This window comes from Penicillium mononematosum (assembly GCF_028829835.1).
Source record: "Penicillium mononematosum strain IBT 11891 chromosome Unknown utg000003l:1.0-8172316.0:1.0-8177699.0, whole genome shotgun sequence".
NCBI classification, from domain to species: Eukaryota; Fungi; Ascomycota; class Eurotiomycetes; order Eurotiales; family Aspergillaceae; genus Penicillium; species Penicillium mononematosum.
The window spans coordinates 6627548-6644125 of record NW_026643273.1 but is presented as its reverse complement, the minus strand read 5'-3'; the positions used below and the strand labels follow the sequence as shown (position 1 = coordinate 6644125).

Below are 16578 nucleotides of genomic sequence, written 5' to 3'. Positions count from 1 at the left end.
TTGGTTTTTCGAGATGAGCCTCGTTAAGGAAATCACTGATTATTCCCATCACTGCGTATCTTGTGCAACATCCCTTTGCCTCAAGGCTCCTTGGATGACAAGGTACCGAGTATGTGAGTTTGATCTCTATATTAAAACTACTCTTCTTTGGACTCATCCACCTTAGTATATTGGACCCGAAGCGGGACTCAGCTGTCGGATGTTTATACAACCAAGTTTGACTGGGAGTGGGAAGAAGAGAAAGCGTACGGTGATCAGAACAAGCTTGCCGACAAACTTGGCCCTTGGTATGTCATGCATATGAAAAAGCCCCCCAAGGCTTTCTTAATCCATGAGATCTGCTGGTTCCTCTTGAGCCAGCACTTTGAAGCGGAGGAGATTGATTTGGACAGGCTATTTGAAGTCTGTAAGGAGATTCCTCCTTCGGGAAGACCAGTATTTCTCTGTAAGTGAGCGTGACTATATTGATACCAGCTCCTTAACAGACCTAGCCAGATACGGTAGGCAGTTCTCGTTGAGCAACAGGTTTTACCCTTCAAAACGACCCATTATCAAGGGGCTTCGAGACGCCGCGAAACAATTCCCGAAGATGTCCAATGAAGAAAACCGCTCTGGTTCTAAAAGCAGTGTTGTGCTTCACTCTGACTGCTTCGATATCCTCCCCATCGAGATACGAGTTCAAATCGCAAGTTACCTTCCTACTGTCGACTTCCTAAGTCTACGACAATCATCCCGAGCAATGGTAATTGTCTTTGGAATTCAATCATTCTGGAAGTCGAGGTTTTCAGTGAATGGGGAACGTGGGTTTCTGAACTGCCTAGCGGAGAATCCCAAAAGTTATGAAAGCAAGAACTGGCGACTTATATACCGCTGTACAGCAAAGATTGACCAGTCCTACGAGCACCTCTGGACGAAACGGCGACGCTGGAGAAATAACCGATGGCTAAGAGAAAGATGTTCAATGCTCAGGGCATCAAAGAAGCAGATTGCCTCCAACCAGAAATTACTTGGTGAATTATGCTGGAAAGAGGTCTCTACTAGAGTTCGATGTGATAGAGACGGCAAACATGGGAAGAAGTGGAGGAAATGTCGGACTTGCCACGCAAAGCATAACATCTTTTTTCAAGTCGCTTTATTAGAAAGCTCTATCACCGGTCTGGCTGTCTCTGTCATACGCGAAGGGGCAGAAACCTACATCACTGGTTTTGACCTGCTGTATGTAGATCGGCCGAACCTGATTCTTGGGCATCGGCTACCAGGGCACTCCGTGACAATCGATTTCGGCGGACAACTGAGAGGATTTACGGTTATCGAGGGCGAAGTTGGAATCCATGCAATACGTCCCATTTTCAACAACTCCTCCACAGCCAAGTGGATAGGTTTACCAGAGGGCAGCGATATCTGCAAGTCTACGGAACTTGTCCTTGAGAAAGACGTCAAAGCCATTTCGGGAAAGTTCGATGTAAGTCACTTTATACCCCCCAAATGCGTAGCATAAGTTAACCTTGAGTTAGCATTGCAAGATGATTGGACTATCTATAGCATAGATAGAACCCACGCACGAAAAGAGCTAAGGCATTCTACAGTTATTCTATACAAGAATAGTCGGCGCTTATACAGCGGTAATCTTCTTGGTGACCTTCTCAAATAGACTTTTTATATGTCTGTTTAGTTGTCCTTTTGATAGTCTTCTCAGGTAGTCTCTTAAACGTCTAGTTATATAGATACTTCCTCCCCTTCCCAATTCGCTGGATAGACAGTAGAAAAGAGCTAAAAAGGCTTAATTTGTGAAATGGACTTTTCGAAAGATAGCCTTTGATAGAGTTGAAATAGGCTGCAAATCCATGAAGGTAAATATAATCTAATCTGTGTGCTTATGCCCTTGACGATACTTTCCTTTGTGACAGGCCAACGGATGCCTGGTTTGTCAGGCTCCATCCAACTATATTAACTAGTTAGCCAGCGCCTGTTTGTAGAGAAACCCATCCTTCTCCTTCTCTTCTCTCTCTGCTCCTAGTAGCCCCTCCGGCAGAAGAACCCTGGCCGTCCCTTGTTGTCGAAGTTGGGTCTTCCCAAGGTCATGCAACCCCTCAGAGGGATACCCAACGGTGGTGGAATAACTCGGACGGTGCCACAAAACTTATCCTCCTGTCCAAAATCAAAGACACCCGGGGCTTTGCGGGCGGATCACCCTCTAGACTCGGCCACACTCCAAATTCTATATTCAAGCTTGCCATAAGATTGCATACATGCCTGCAACCGTAAGCTTAGTGTTGACTGTTTTAGAATTGTGCTAACTGGATGACCTATACAGTATGCGGATAACCGAGTGATCGACCTACTCACAATGCCATCATCCAACAAAGAAAGCAAGACGAGAGGGAAAGAGTGGACATATACTCCAAGGGAACACGGCTCTTGACTTCACCTTACCTTTCCTTCACTTTACTCTTGCATCCTCTTTATATATATACGAAGTGTCCATCCTTCGTGGGCTTATTTCTTCTAGCAAGTGAAGAACAAGTCTCTCAGTAATAACCACCGATCCATCTTCATCCCCGCAATATATTTGAAAAAGCCACCGATATACCAGGTATATTGCCCCAAGTCACGCGCAGAGAACAGGGCGGACTTGCGGACACATATTCTACACTTCTTTCCGCCTCAGGAGGCTATGGTCTCGAGCGAGAGCCATACACCTCTAAGAACACCCAAACTTGTGGAATTGAGATCCTACAAGAAGGTGATCGACTACCTGGTCACTGCGAGAGATTCACGAATATAAGGATCCTCATCCTGTGTAACACCCGATACGCCGCAGGCGACATCCGACGCTGAGGTCAGGTTAAACGAACCGTCGGGATCTTAACGGAACATGGGCCTGATAAGCTGTTATTGAGGGGGACGGAAAGGGCCTTGCGAGAAACAATATTGAGCTTCGTGGGACGAACAACCTCGAAGATAGCTGTGTCGTCCTCACCAGGGCCTACGGATACCAAATCATCAACAAAATGATTGGCGTCCACCGGTTTCATTGTTTTTGGAGGTCATTATCATCGTTTCTGATGCGCCGGGGTTGGCATCTCGACTCCACCTGAGCAACTGGGCATCTGCAACTCTTCCCAATTACCAAACCCATCAGACATACAAATCTCATTGACAAGGTCATCCTCAAAAGTGACTTCGAGAGCCTCTGAGCCAGCTTGAGAAAGTTAGTTCGAGATCTAAAATGGCCGAAAACCACCATGAGAGCACTTTGGCCAGATACGCAGGAGTGTAGTGCGCACGAAGGATCTCGCTGGCTCATGTAACTAAAGAGCTATCGATACATGCGACTAAGAATGAACAATTTCCATCTTACTTTATGAAGACTCGCATTTGCACGGTTATATTCGACCAGAACTAGGGCATACCATATCCTTCAATACCTCTCATTTAAATCATCGACCTAACCTGGCGCTCACTTGAGCCAAAAGAAAAGAACCAATCAGATCCGGTTTACAAAAGATATACGCAAGACAATAAGAAGTAAAACATCTTTGAGATTAGGAGTTAAAAGGAGAGAACACACTATGCAAAGAGATACTTGGCCGCATGCTCCACATGGTCATCCGCAAAGGTAGCCATGGTATAATATGAGTGGTCATAGTCAGGCTGGTAGCGAACCTTCAAGCCGTCGATGCCTGCGTCACGGGCTGCGGCTTCGAAGTTCTCCGGTAGGAGTTGGCCTTGTTTGTAGAAGTTGTCGCCGGTGCCCTGGATATGGATTAGATGTTGTACGGGATAAAAAGGGAAGAAAGTGGAAACAGAATAGAGAAAAGAAGACTTGGACAAATCAAACTCACCACATCAATCAGGATATCCAGCGGACCCCCACTCCACTTCTTAATCAGTTCAGTAGCATCGTGCTCCTTCCACTTATCCTGCTGATCATCGCCGAAGTAACCCTTGAACGCCTTCTGGCCCCAGGGGCAGTTCGTCGGGTTCGTGATCGGCGCGAACGCAGAGACGGACTTGTACTTGCCAGGGTTGCGGAGGAACTGATGAATTAATTAGATAAAACCACTCCACGAAGACATCTCCTCTTCCAGCTCATGTGCCATAGAGCGAACATCCAGATATGACATGTGTATAACTTACCAAAGTGAGAGCACCGTGTCCGCCCATACTGTGGCCGGTGATACTAACACGACTAGCATCCAACTGCGGGAAAGCAGCAAAGACAGTCTGTGGCAGCTCGTCGGTGACGTAGCTATACATGTTGTAGCCGGCGTTGTAGGGGGCTTTGGTGGCGTCGACGTAGAAGCCGGCGCCGGAGCCGAAGTCGTATGCGTCGTCCTCGCCTTGGATGTTGAGGCCGCCTGTGGACAAGTCAATTATATTTCCCTTCACTTTGTAACATGATCACTCGATTTGATGAAAGATAGGACAATGACATAATAAAAGATAAGGTGGATACATACGTGGGCTGGTATCAGGATACAGCACGGCAATTCCCTTCTTGCTGGCGCCGTGCTGGAAAAAGCCCTTTTCGGAGCAGTTCTCGGCGGTGCAGGTCAGACCGGAGAGGTAGATGAGGACGGGGACCTTCTGTGTCTGGGCCTGCGGGGGCAAGAAGAGGTTGAATTTCATCTCGCATTTTGTGGTAGTGGCGGCATGGCTTAGTTTTAGGAGCTTGCCGCCGAAGGAAGCGATGGTTGCGTTTGTGGTGACGGACATTGTGTATATTTTGTATATTTTGTATGTTTTAATGTTAGAGGAAAGAGAACAAGAAGGGGGAGAGGTTGACGTTTTTTATGGTGGGGGGATGTCCCGCATGAGGGGAAAGGGTCCACTTCGATAGGATTGTACTTCCTATTTGGGATTTTATACAATTATATACACGATTAGATGTATTTACAGGTGATATTTGATATTAAGAGTTGCAACTGATAAACTGGATAGCTAGTTTATTAACTACACCTTAGGATATACCACGAATAGACAATGTTAAGCCTATTAAACTCTTAACCTCTCCGAAGACTGTCGGGAGTACGAAGAGTCAAATCACATTGCTGCCCACAGTGGGGAAAACGCCAAGGTATATATACACAATAAGAGAGAAACATGACCTCACATTCACTCCAAAAACACCGGGACTCCATAAACCACAGGCGCTGCGCCATTCAGATACCTCAACACACACGCACCCCTCGAGCGCGCAATTGCCGTGTCAAGCCCAACATTCTCTCCCCGACTCTTATCCTTCTTATCCTTCTTCTCGACCAGACCCCATGCATCAAAGGCAGTCGTTGTAAACCGATCGATGTCCCGATCAGTGACATCCCACAGCGTAGCCACGAGCGCAGGGCTGCCTGCATGGAGATAATTCATCGGCGTGCCGTAGGGCTCATACTCGCCAGCTTCGGTCAAAGTGCCGCTGCTACATCCCATTAGGAAAGTAACAGCGCATTGTGTGAGCCGCTTGACCGTGCGGCCGCGGATGTACTGCGCGCCGCTGCCGTGGCCGAAGTAGAGGAATAGATCCTTCTTTTCCAGCGCGTCGCGGAATTCGTCTTCGGTTGGTTCGCGCTGCACGACTGCAGTCCAGGATTTGAACTTGGAGAGGTCCTGTTCAAACGTTGTTTGTGTAGTGCGCAGGTCGCCTGTCGGGTTGAGAATGAATGCGCCGGAGTTGCGGTCCACGATGGTTCCGGAGGATGCCTTGCGGAATTGGAGAACACGGTCCCGGAGGCACTCGAGGGATGGAACCCGACAGACAGGGTATCCTTGCAGACAGGGAAGTGACTCCCACGGGAACAGGTGAAGAGCTTTATCGAGCACCAGGAGTGTATGTCTCGGCGGCCGTGCCGCCAGTTCATCGCGTGCAGCTTCGTGGTAACCTCGCAAGGCATCGAGAGTATCTACGACCATCATGTCAAAGTCGATCTCGTCGTAGGCATTACGCTCGCCCTGGAATTGTAGAATATCCACCACAAAGTAAAGAAGATCCATCAGTGTGTCTTCGGGCTCTTCTTGCTCTTCAAGATCGCGAAGCCCAATGAACAAGTCCACTACGTTCTGATGTAGTGTAAGCCGGGGTCCAGCGGCCTTGCCACCCTTCTGCCGAGAAGGAAGATGCTTGTCAAGGATACTTTGAAAGGTACTCGCGAACCGGGCCAGCGCGGTAGTCTCCCGCGACAACGGCGAGAACACACCACGGAACCCTCCAAACCATATGTTCTCAATGTTTTGAAGCACATTTTCCATCCGATGGTCGAGGGCTTCGCGGGTCTTCCACCATTCCTTCTTTGACAACTTGTCCGTCTGGGCCTTGGCTGCATGTGCACTTTCGTTGGCCAGCTTGATAAGTTCTTGCATCTCCTCTTTTCCATCCTCAAACGTGAATTGCTCTCTTCGTCGTCATCCTCCGAATTTCCGCGATGCAGGGGAAGACGCAGAAGGAACGGTGAGCGGTCTTTTTGGAGTCGTGAAACCACAAATTCGGTACGGTCTGCACTCAATGACAAAGAGAGAACATTCCAAGTTTCGGGCAGAATGTCGACGTAATCCTGCGTGAAGTTGGAGCAAAGATCCTGGTGCAGTTCAACAGCTGAGGGGAACGAGGTTGGCCAAAATAGAGGGTCGGCGAAATCAGCCAGCTGTCGATCGATATCAATCGCCATACGCTCCCGGGCAAATGCGCCAACACGTCCGATCTCTAATTGAAAAAGTCAGAAATATACGTCAAACCTAAAAAGTCTCGCAGAACTTACCATTCATATTCGCGGGCGACTGAGCCAGAGTCGCCGGAATCCCGGGAGAAGTCGCATGTGATAGCATAGAGATCCGACTCATCAAGCGAGATGCCGCATGGCTATCAAGCGTTGAGCCTAGGATGGTGGCATCAGAGAAGACACTGGCAAGACAATCGCTTGCCTTGGACAGCATAACCGAAAAGTCGTCACTGGCTCGCTGGGCCTTGGTGCGCGTTGTTTTGGCTGGAGCCCTGGTTCTCCTTGTCGACGGCTTTGCCGGGGGTAAACTGAGCTCATCTGCCGTCTTGCTTGGTGTCTTAAGTGACGGCAGCGAAATTGTAGATTCAGGCAAGACGCAGTACACGGCATGGCTGGCAAAACGGCGAATAGCATCAGCCAACAGATGCTCACTTTCGCCGATCTCCAGGGCGATCTTGCTTTCTCGGGCCACTGAAAATTGTCTGGCCTCTGCGAGTGCCTGTGCAGATCGCTCGAAGTCACGCAATTCCCGCAGGCAATCAGCTTGCTGCCTGAGGATGCTGCCTTTCAGTTGTAATAGGGATTTAGATTGGACTTCGGGGAGATTTGGTTTTGGAGCTGGGGCTTTCTTTGTGGTTTTGGTAGTCGCGGAACTGGTTGCACGGGTCCGCCGAGCGGTAGTGGTCGTAGGTGTTGGGGTTCGCCGGCTGCTTGCTCTAACCCGTAACTTGTCCATCTTTTCTTCGATTTCTGCCACGCCCGACGCCTCCAGATTCGCAGGAATATCGGTAGAGGTGACCGCTGTGATGATTTTATCTGCTTCCAGGAGGACACGGAGTGCCTTGTCATGTGCACCCTGCGTCTTGTACAGGGACGCAAGCGCCATTTGGAAAGACACGGTTTCGATACTTTTGTGGGTTTGTTTAGATGACTCGGCCGCTGCAGAGAGATGATCTTGTCCCTCACTCATGTGGCCGCTAAGAATCCAATGGCAACCAAGCTGGGTCTGCGCCGCCAGTAGCCGTGCATTGGCATCAAGGGTCTTGTCAATCTTGAGCGCTTGTTCGCCGTAATAGATAGCATCTTGGAACAAGCCATGGTGCGCAGATAATGTGGCGAGGTTCAGCAAGCAGGTATGGTGGGAACCTAGATGCGGCCAGAAAGGCGCACCTTGGATGTAGCTGGCAGACATATCTGGGGAAGACCCGTTCTGAGACAAATCAAGTTTCGCGATACCATCAGCAACAGCCTCAACATCAGAGTTTCCTGCAGCAGGCAACACCTTGTCTTGCTTTCTTTGGGCGAGCCTCTCAACCTTAGCCCATATGCGGCAGTTGAGCCTTACAGACAGCTTTGCGAAGTACAGAGCCTGGGTTGCTGCGCCCTGTGCGGAGAACAACCTGGACTGAACAAAGGCGGCATCTGCTACCAGCCTCTCCCACGAGATCTTCGACAGGACAGTCAAGTTGCTTAGTTCTGATTTCTGGCACTTGTCATAGAGTGTACGGGCTGCTGAGAGAACCGTGGCGGCTTTCTCGGGCTCTCCGGTCTCCAGAAGATATTCCACCCGTGCAATTTTGTAGGAAATGGTAGCAAGAGAAGAAACCTTGGTTTGAGCAAGATACTGCTCACCACGCGATAGGAGTTCACCTGCCTTTTGGCAGTAGCCCAGACGGCAATTCTGCAGTACCAAGCGCGACAGAATGATAATGGCATCTGACAAATCTCCTGACTGATTGAGCTCCGCGGCGCGTAATATCAGTTCCAGGGTGCATAGTTGAGCCTTCCAAAGCCCGTGAATTTCGGTATAGTCAACCAGTGCCTTCAACTGCAAGACCCAGTAGTCCGTGTCATTGATGCAGAGCAGCAGTGTTTTCCAGTCATGGGACTGGCGCGCCAATGAAGTCCAGGAAGCAAGTGTGTCGTCTCAGGTCGCTTGCGTCAATCTTGCCGCGGTGGAAACCGATGATGATTCGCAATGAGTTGCTAATATGGATTGCGAATGAGGCAAGGTCAATGTCATCTCGGACTTGTAAACCGCCATCCAAAGCCTTTGTTCCTGCATCCAGCAAAGTCTCGATCAATGTTGAATCCAAGGCAGTAGGCTGCTCCAGTAGAAGCCGCAAGGCAGAGAGGATCACGCGAGAACGACGAATAGGGTAGACGTCAGGGGGATAGAGATCGAGGAGGGAGGAAACAGCTGAGCCGAGAATCAAGCGAAACTCTTCTTCGTTTGAAGAAGAGCTATTCATGTCAACAAGCAAGCTCATCTGCCATTCGAGAAGAAGACATCTCTGTTCGAATTCTAGTTCAACATCATCATAGACAACAGAGGGGTGAGATCCCTTCCTGCGCAGCTTCATCTTCAGAAGGGCCGAGAATACACGGCCAAGCATGAAACCGGGGCTCTTAGGATCCTGGTTCAACAAACTCGGGTTGTGTCCTTCGCTGCTCTTGACAATCTGCTCTAGAGTGCCAGAGAGAATGTATTCTTCAATTGATTGTCGAAACATCAGCTCTGAGTCAATGTACATATTGCCCTCGATGTATAGATGGGCCATTCTCTCGAACTTGAGGGCTGCAAACGCCGTGTGGCGTTGGGAAGGCGAGCAACTTGAAAGCAGCTGGGTAGATTGTTTGAGAAGGGGTAGAAGCTCCCGATAACCCTGTCCGGCTTCTTTTTCTTTGATGTATCGCGACCAGAACAGATTTGAGAGTTTAACAAGTGCCATTCCTAGGTTTTCCGTTGTCTCCGTATCTTTTTCATCGGGGGTTTCGATAGTCGAAAGCAGGCGATGGCAATCAGCCAAGATTGGAAGCATGTCTTCCCAAGGTGGCCTCTGAGACATGATAGAAAGTTTCCCAATTGCGACAGTTGAATCAATGGCAGCTAGAATGATACTTCTAGAAATTGAAACACGTTTGTTGAACATCTCAATCTCTTTTTCGTCACCATCTTCCGCTGGTTGGCGTCCAACATAGCGTCTGAGGAACCTGATGAACGCTTGTAGATATTCCCTGATCTGAGTGGCAACTTGGTTTTTCTCACTTTCAGTCTCCGGGCTTTTTGTGACAGCCTCTCCGAACCACGCAAGAGCCAGCTTCTTCAGTCTTGCGGCTTCCACCAGCAGTTCATCTAGGTCGTTTGCGCTGCCTCTTAATTGCAACCCTAATGATTGGGTCGCCTCTGACACAGAATCTAAAGCTCCGTCCAGGAACTTTTTCGATGTCTTCGAGGCCTGGAAATGAACAGATGCAATTTTACACCGGACTGTTGCCAAAGAAAGAGACTGAGTTTTTGAGAGAGGATTGACGGCTTGTGTGAACAGCCTCATAGATTCATCAAAACAACCCGCGTCGAAAGCGAGCTGCCCGAGGATAGTCATGAGCTTGGCAGCCTGGTGGGCATTCTGTGTTTCTGAGGACTTCTTCTTGACCTCTGCAATGGATGTTTGCAGCCGGGTAACTGTTTTATAGATTGAAGCAAATTCGGATTTCTCAACGCTTTTGCTCCGGTGAGAAAAGCTACCAAAATAGCGAAGCAAAGGATCGAACACTTCTTTGCTCTCATCACAGACATGACCGGACAGTTTCCAGCTCAGGCATCGAACCTCGAGGGAAAGTAGTTGCAAGTCCAATGACGTCGTAGGCTTCAAACTATAGGAGGACTCATCCTTCGAGAAAGATGTTCCCGAGCAAAGCGATAGAACTGTATTTGATAATAGCTGGAGTTGGAGAGCAGCTTTGTCATTCGACAGGTGACCCGACTTCAAGGCAGCCAAAATTATTTGAGCAGGGCTGCTCGAATCGGAAAGTTGCAAAGAAGGGTACACCTTCTGGATTGTGGAGGCTCTTCTATCCGCAGCGAATAACCGCATCACATTCGAGTGGAAGGGAACAAGCAAGCCGTACAGCGATTTCCCGTTCGAGATGTGAGCGAATGTCAGCAGATCTGACATCCGTTCTTTCGAAGCTTCTTCTTCCGTCGCATCCTTCGCTTCCGCGGTCTTCTTCCCGGCCTTCCCGTTATCAAGATATTGTTGGATTCTCCGCTTCAAAAGTCGAAGCTCTTTGTATGCCAGGTCGTTCAGTCCCAGGGAAATAAGCTTTCCCGCGAGTACACACAGTCCCTGCTCGAGCTGCATGTTCGGGAACTGGTCGTTCCCAGCCTCATTCTTAAGAGTGCGCAGTGTGGACAAAGAAAGTCTGGCGCACTCCGCAGCCGAGACGATGCCCGCGTCGGGACCACTGGCAGTATCGGTGGTATTATTCTGGCGTTTGGCTGTAGATATCTTTGCGGCATCTGTGAGGGTCTTTAATGTGGCATTGAATACCTCCGTAGCAAAGACCAGCTTCTCCTGACATGACAGTGCCACCGCATCGTGATCGGCCAATGATTGCAGCGCCGCATCGTTTGCAGGTTTTGTCTTTGTTGCACGGGATGTTCTCGTTCGACTCGGCGCTGCAGTTGGTTCTCTTGTGGATTTTGTGCGTTTCGTGGGTTTCTCGGGCGTCTTTGGCGACCCGCGGAGGAGTGTTTGGAGGGACAACACGGTAGCATCCGAGCATGTTGTCGTTGAGCGGAGGGCCTGTTTCACGGACTCTGTTAAAGAGCTGGCCGGTAAGACGGTAACCGCCATTTTCGTGGTCGTTTTATCGAAGCTGCAGGACTGAGGTCATCGCTCGCGTCGAGCCTTTGATGTGCAATCGCTATCGGCCGGACGCTCTAAACGGGGGGTTGTCGTAGCAACAACAGCGCTATACCGTATTGGGATTTGATAGCCTTATCGCCTTAGGCAATCACGACCTCAACTTTTCCCGCTTCTACAGATCAACGGTTGCTGCTAGACAAGAACAGAGCTATGGCTTTCAGATTCAGGCCCTTTGGGCTTAGCAGACAAATATTTTCTGCTCCTTCTACATTAAATGCTACCAGACAATGCCGCGCTCCGGCTGGGCGCTCATATTCGACCTCCGATCGCCTTCCGAAGATCGCAGACACGTCAGTATGGACGGCAATGATTCCCCGATTTCTTCGAGGTGGCAGAACGCGCAAGGACCCTGCGAAAGAGAAATCAAAAGAATGGAACCCGGCGACGTTCTACATCATCATGTTCACTCTGATCGGCTCGCAAGCTATTCGCATGCTCACTTTGAAGAACGGTTATGCAGCGTATACTCGGACGACGGATGCGAAGATCGAGCTTCTAGCGGAGATTATCACACGAGTCAAGAATGGAGAGAAGGTCGATGTGGAGAAGTTACTGGGAACGGGCGATGAGGCAAAGGAACGAGAGTGGGATGAGGGTGTGTTGACCAATATCCGACAATTCTATTTCATGGCTGGCGTCTAACTATTTATCTCTAGTACTTCGCGAGATTGAAGCCGAAGATTCCCTATGGCATGAGAAGAAGACCGCCCAGTCACAAGCAGAGAAGTGTCAGGAACCCGAGAAAGAACAAAAACAACCCACACAGCCTTCGGAAGAAAAAGCTACCGATGAGGTTATTAAGACAGAATCTACACGAAAGCTTAGATTCTATTGAATGGGGACTAAGTTTGTTCTTCAAGAACGACCCTCTGGTCTTGAGGCTCGGTCATGTGGGCTTGGAATATACGCCGCATTGGGCCACTGCCATCTCAACGATGTCGAATTGATCTTCTAGATCACGATGGAATTCCATTCTATCCTCGACAATCGGGTCTGGCGTTTCCCACACTGAACCCAGTCCATGACCGATATATCCTCGGGGATATAAATGTAACATCACCTGTACAGGGAATCTCTCCTTAGAGTGGCTTCCGATACCCGTTTGTGAGCTTGCAAATTATGATTCATGTACATATTTTCTTGAACCTGGGATAAACAACTCAAAAAAACCAGATCTTACAATGTGGTTCATTGCAGATCACAAGATCAAATGCACCCAAATAGATTAAGTACTTAATCTAGCTAAGATCGATCTGCTCTCTATGTACGACTTGGATCAACGCCATACATATCTACGCCTACACTCGCGTTCGCGTGATAAAACAGGAGAATATCTACCCAAACCAGATCTAGATTGATAGAAACGCCACAATCAGGGCCCTCTAATACAACCCACACACCTTCTTTCCAGATCTATCTACTGTTGGTACAATGCAAACACAGGCGGTCTTCAACGAAGAAAGAGAAGACATCATGATGCAAAGGGGGGGATGCATGTCCCAATTCAAGCCCAACTTAACCACGAAGAGGGCGAACATGAAAACAATCCGAAAGGAATGAGAGAAAGATCTCATGCTAAATCGAGGGAAAGATAGGCCTTGAACAAATGAGAAATGAGAAACATATCGCTAGTAAAAGAAATGAAATAACAAAGACAAGAAATGACAAGCTCACTATCTAACAGCAAGCCTCCCTATTTCGAGCCCTGTAGGAACTTGGGCCAGTTTTCCGGCCGTGGGACCTGCACCCGGCCAATGTTCTGGTCAAGGTCAAGGATGAGCTTGAGGGCGTTCCTTGACCGGAGGTAAGGCAGAGGCGCCTTAGCACCGTGTCCCCCGACACTAGGCTCGATGTGACCAGCGGGGCTAATGGCCTCACCCTCACCGGGCATGGGGAGGAGTTTCTGCAGGACCTCGTAGGCGGCTAGGGTGAAACCGAATTGAGGTGAAGAACGCATGATACGGGCGGGTCCACCCTTGAAGAAGGCAGCCAGGCCCTCTTCTTTCCAGACGGTGGAAGCGCAGTGGCGCAGACCGTGGTACTTGGTGTCACCCTTGCGGGCTTCGACCTGCAGACGGGTTTTGATGACGTCGCACGGGGTGGTTAGGTAGGCGGCGGGCATACCGGCGATGGCACCGGCGGTGAGGAGCTGGACAACGCCGAGCCTGTTCGTAGCGGTTTCGCCGAAGAAGTCGGACTTCAAGTGCGCGTAGGTGGGGAAGTAGATGGCCGAGAAGGGGACGTCGCGAAGGAGACAGGCGCTGGCTCCCTTGTACAAGCCCACCAATCCCAGGTTCTTGACAATCCAGAGGGCTGAGCGGCGGGGGGCACCCTCGACGTTCTTTGCAATTTCACCCTGGACCTGCAGACGGATCTTCACAATCTCAAGCGGATTTGTGAAGACGACTTGACAACCACCGGCAGTTCCACCAGCCAGAATCTCTTGGCTGTACTTGATCCTGTTCGTTTCCTTGTCTGTGAAGAAGCCACGAACGAGATCGTTCACAGTCAGTTTGATAGCCTTTTCAGGCGCCACACCAATCAACTGAGGAATGACACCAGAGTACAAGCCAGTGAAACCCTCGTTGCGGATAACCTTCCTAGCGCAATCGATGGAGTTGTTGTACAGTCTTTCGCCGGGGCGAGACGAACGCTGGTTCTGTAGGCGGGTCTTGACCAGGTCAATGGGGTAGACCATGAAAGCACCAAAAGCACCGGCGATACTACCCAAAGCAAAGTGGTGTACAGACTCAAGAACGTTGTGAAGCATACCCTTGGTCTTCTCGGCAACTTCATGTCCAGCAGACACGGCCTGGCCCACAGCCATCACCGGGATACGCCATGAAGCATCGATGACCTTGGCGAAGTCCTTCTGCGCGAGACGTCCCGAAGGCGCATCCAGTCCGGCGAAGTGGAACAGAATATCGGCCTCCATAGGTGTGAACTGGGAGAAACGGGTCACGCGAGAGGCCTCGTTCAGGAAGTCGGTACGAGTGATCTTGCCATCCTTGCTCTTCTTTGTTGCTTCGCGGACAACCAAATCAATTATATCCATCTCGCGCATGACATTCAGGAAAGCACGGACATTGGCGTAGGAGATGCGGTTGCTGGTTGAGATATTGCACAGGGTGGGGAGGTTCTCCAGGACATGGTCGGACAGTTTGTGTTTTGAGGTCTCGAGGATAATGCGTTGGAAGTCCTCGGGCTGGATGAATCCATCACCATCCTTGTCGAAAATGTGGAAAGCTTGACGGATGCGCTCACCCTGCAGACCGCGCAGCATCTGGGCGAATTGGGGGTAGGTCATATCATGGCGAGACTTGGAGCGACCTCCGTACAGCGACGCCCATTCTGAGTCCCAATCAAAGGGAATGCTGTCAGCACTCTTGTTCATGTTGTACAATCCCTGCATGGTCTCAAACTTGACACTGCCGGTTCCATCGAAGTCGAAGAGACGAAAGGCGATCTCGTACTCGGCATCGGGCTTCGCGAGGAGGTTTTCGAAGGAGGCCCAGTCGGTAATGTTCAGCTTGCCAGCTCTCCGTCGGTCTGCGACGTTGAAAAGGATACCATATTGTTCGCGCTTGATCTTGTGCTGTTGGGAGGAAACCGGATCAGCAATTGCGAAGATTTCAGTACCTTTGGAGTCCGGGATGACACTCACATAGTCTTCCTGCTTAGGTGCCACGGCATTAATGAAGTTCTCCCGGTCCATGAAGAGCTCGCCATTCTCGTCCTTTTGCGCATGACGGGCAAAGTTCAAGCGCGACTGGTGGGACAGATGAGGCGCCTCTGTGCTGCCCAGGAGTGATTCCTTCACAGCTTCCTTCACGGTGGCCATTGTGTATGTCCAAGTCGATTTTGAGTACTAAACAAAAAAAAGAAAACCCACACAAAAGGGAAAACTGGGGGAAGGAAGGGATCGAGGGATGTGGAGAAGGGGAGAATTGAGTCAATAGCGCTGGAGAAAAGTTACGATAATCGAAGGAGTCCACTTTCCAAGGTTTCCCTTCTCTTCATAATATTTGTAGAAGATTATTTATGTATGTTGTATGTTGTATGTTGTATTTTTCAGATAGATTTGATATTCTCATTCTCTAATATAAAATTTCACGCTTCCACCCGTGGCCACGTTGAAATTTTTTTGGTTTTATTTTTTATTTTTTATTTTTTTGTACTTACCCCTTGTCTTTTTCATTATGGCGTTATTTACCCGGGCAGATCGGACCGAATCAGATTCTCACTTGTCCCCCGATCTCCGCATTGCGCCCTGGATAATCGACAGAATACATATCAACTCCCCAAATTAGCCTCAATGCGGTACTACTTCTTATTGTTCGAGAACAACTTATTATCTAGTTATTCCTTGGGATGGTATTGTTTTTGCCACCATGAGCCACCGGTATATATAGCTGAACCGGCCACATATAACCCAGGAGAAGTCCTGGTGGCAAAACAAAAGAAACACAGTCAGCAGGCGACTTTGAAAGAAAAACGATCGAAAATGAGGGAAAAACCGGAGGTTGAGCCTGTCACATGGCCCTTTCGGGACCGGTGAGCCTTAACGAGAAGACGAAAAGGCGAAAAAGGGCGAAAACACAGGTCTCCGAGTTCGGTGCGGAGTTCAGTGGGAACAAGAAGTTGGAGAATTCCCCTTCAATTGGTCGATTTCATCTCTTCCCCTCTCCCAAGCCTTCCAGACTCGGCTCAACTCCGGATTTATGTACGGAGCACTCCGTACCGTTCCCCTTTTTCTCCGCACATACTCTGTACTCTATATCAGATGTGCATTTACCCGACTAGAGTTGCTATAATAGTACATATATGTAGCTCATATTGATTCTACATCTATACCTTCTTAATTCTTCCAAAGTGCGCGGTTCTCCAGAGCCTTCAAAAACTCAATTGCACTGCAGAGTAGAGTTGGAGGATTTCTGAAACCTGACAGCTACGTACTCCGTACTACTCGATACTTCGTATATAAAAATCGGGGCGAGGGTCATACATTATATGTATGTAGTGGGTGTAGCGGTGTAGCTATAACACCCACCGCAATTCCCAGCTCTAAAAGCACTTTTCTTGTGCTTAAGCCTTAAAAAAACCCCAGAAATGATTCACCGGGAGCCAAGCCTGCCAACGGTGCCTTGGGC

General features: G+C 49.4%; 5 protein-coding genes across 5 annotated transcripts; 2 read left to right on the top strand and 3 right to left on the bottom strand.

The window, feature by feature from the left end:
* Positions 1–94: 94 nt before the first annotated feature.
* N7519_007554 (uncharacterized protein) lies at positions 95–1498 on the top strand (the record flags this gene model as incomplete). Its single annotated transcript, XM_057294330.1, has 3 exons — positions 95–113; positions 167–445; positions 492–1498. The coding sequence occupies 3 exons, from the start codon at positions 95–97 to the stop codon at positions 1496–1498; spliced, it is 1305 nt and encodes a 434-aa protein (XP_057149141.1).
* A 2072-nt stretch (positions 1499–3570) lies between these two features.
* On the bottom strand, positions 3571–4719 carry N7519_007553 (S-formylglutathione hydrolase; the record flags this gene model as incomplete). Its single annotated transcript, XM_057294329.1, has 4 exons — positions 3571–3756; positions 3846–4040; positions 4141–4361; positions 4464–4719. 4 exons carry the CDS (start codon positions 4717–4719, stop codon positions 3571–3573), a joined length of 858 nt encoding a protein of 285 aa, XP_057149140.1.
* A 399-nt stretch (positions 4720–5118) lies between these two features.
* Positions 5119–11356, bottom strand: N7519_007552 (C50 family peptidase; the record flags this gene model as incomplete). Its single annotated transcript, XM_057294328.1, has 4 exons — positions 5119–6394; positions 6448–6700; positions 6756–8544; positions 8606–11356. 4 exons carry the CDS (start codon positions 11354–11356, stop codon positions 5119–5121), a joined length of 6069 nt encoding a protein of 2022 aa, XP_057149139.1.
* Positions 11357–11575: 219 nt separating this feature from the next.
* On the top strand, positions 11576–12263 carry N7519_007551 (DUF5321 domain-containing protein; the record flags this gene model as incomplete). Its single annotated transcript, XM_057294327.1, has 2 exons — positions 11576–12023; positions 12085–12263. Coding segments are annotated over 2 exons (627 nt in total), but the record flags the coding sequence as incomplete, so codon positions are not given.
* An 858-nt stretch (positions 12264–13121) lies between these two features.
* N7519_007550 (citrin) lies at positions 13122–15269 on the bottom strand (the record flags this gene model as incomplete). Its single annotated transcript, XM_057294326.1, has 1 exon — positions 13122–15269. The coding sequence occupies one exon, from the start codon at positions 15267–15269 to the stop codon at positions 13122–13124; it is 2148 nt and encodes a 715-aa protein (XP_057149137.1).
* Positions 15270–16578: the final 1309 nt, after the last annotated feature.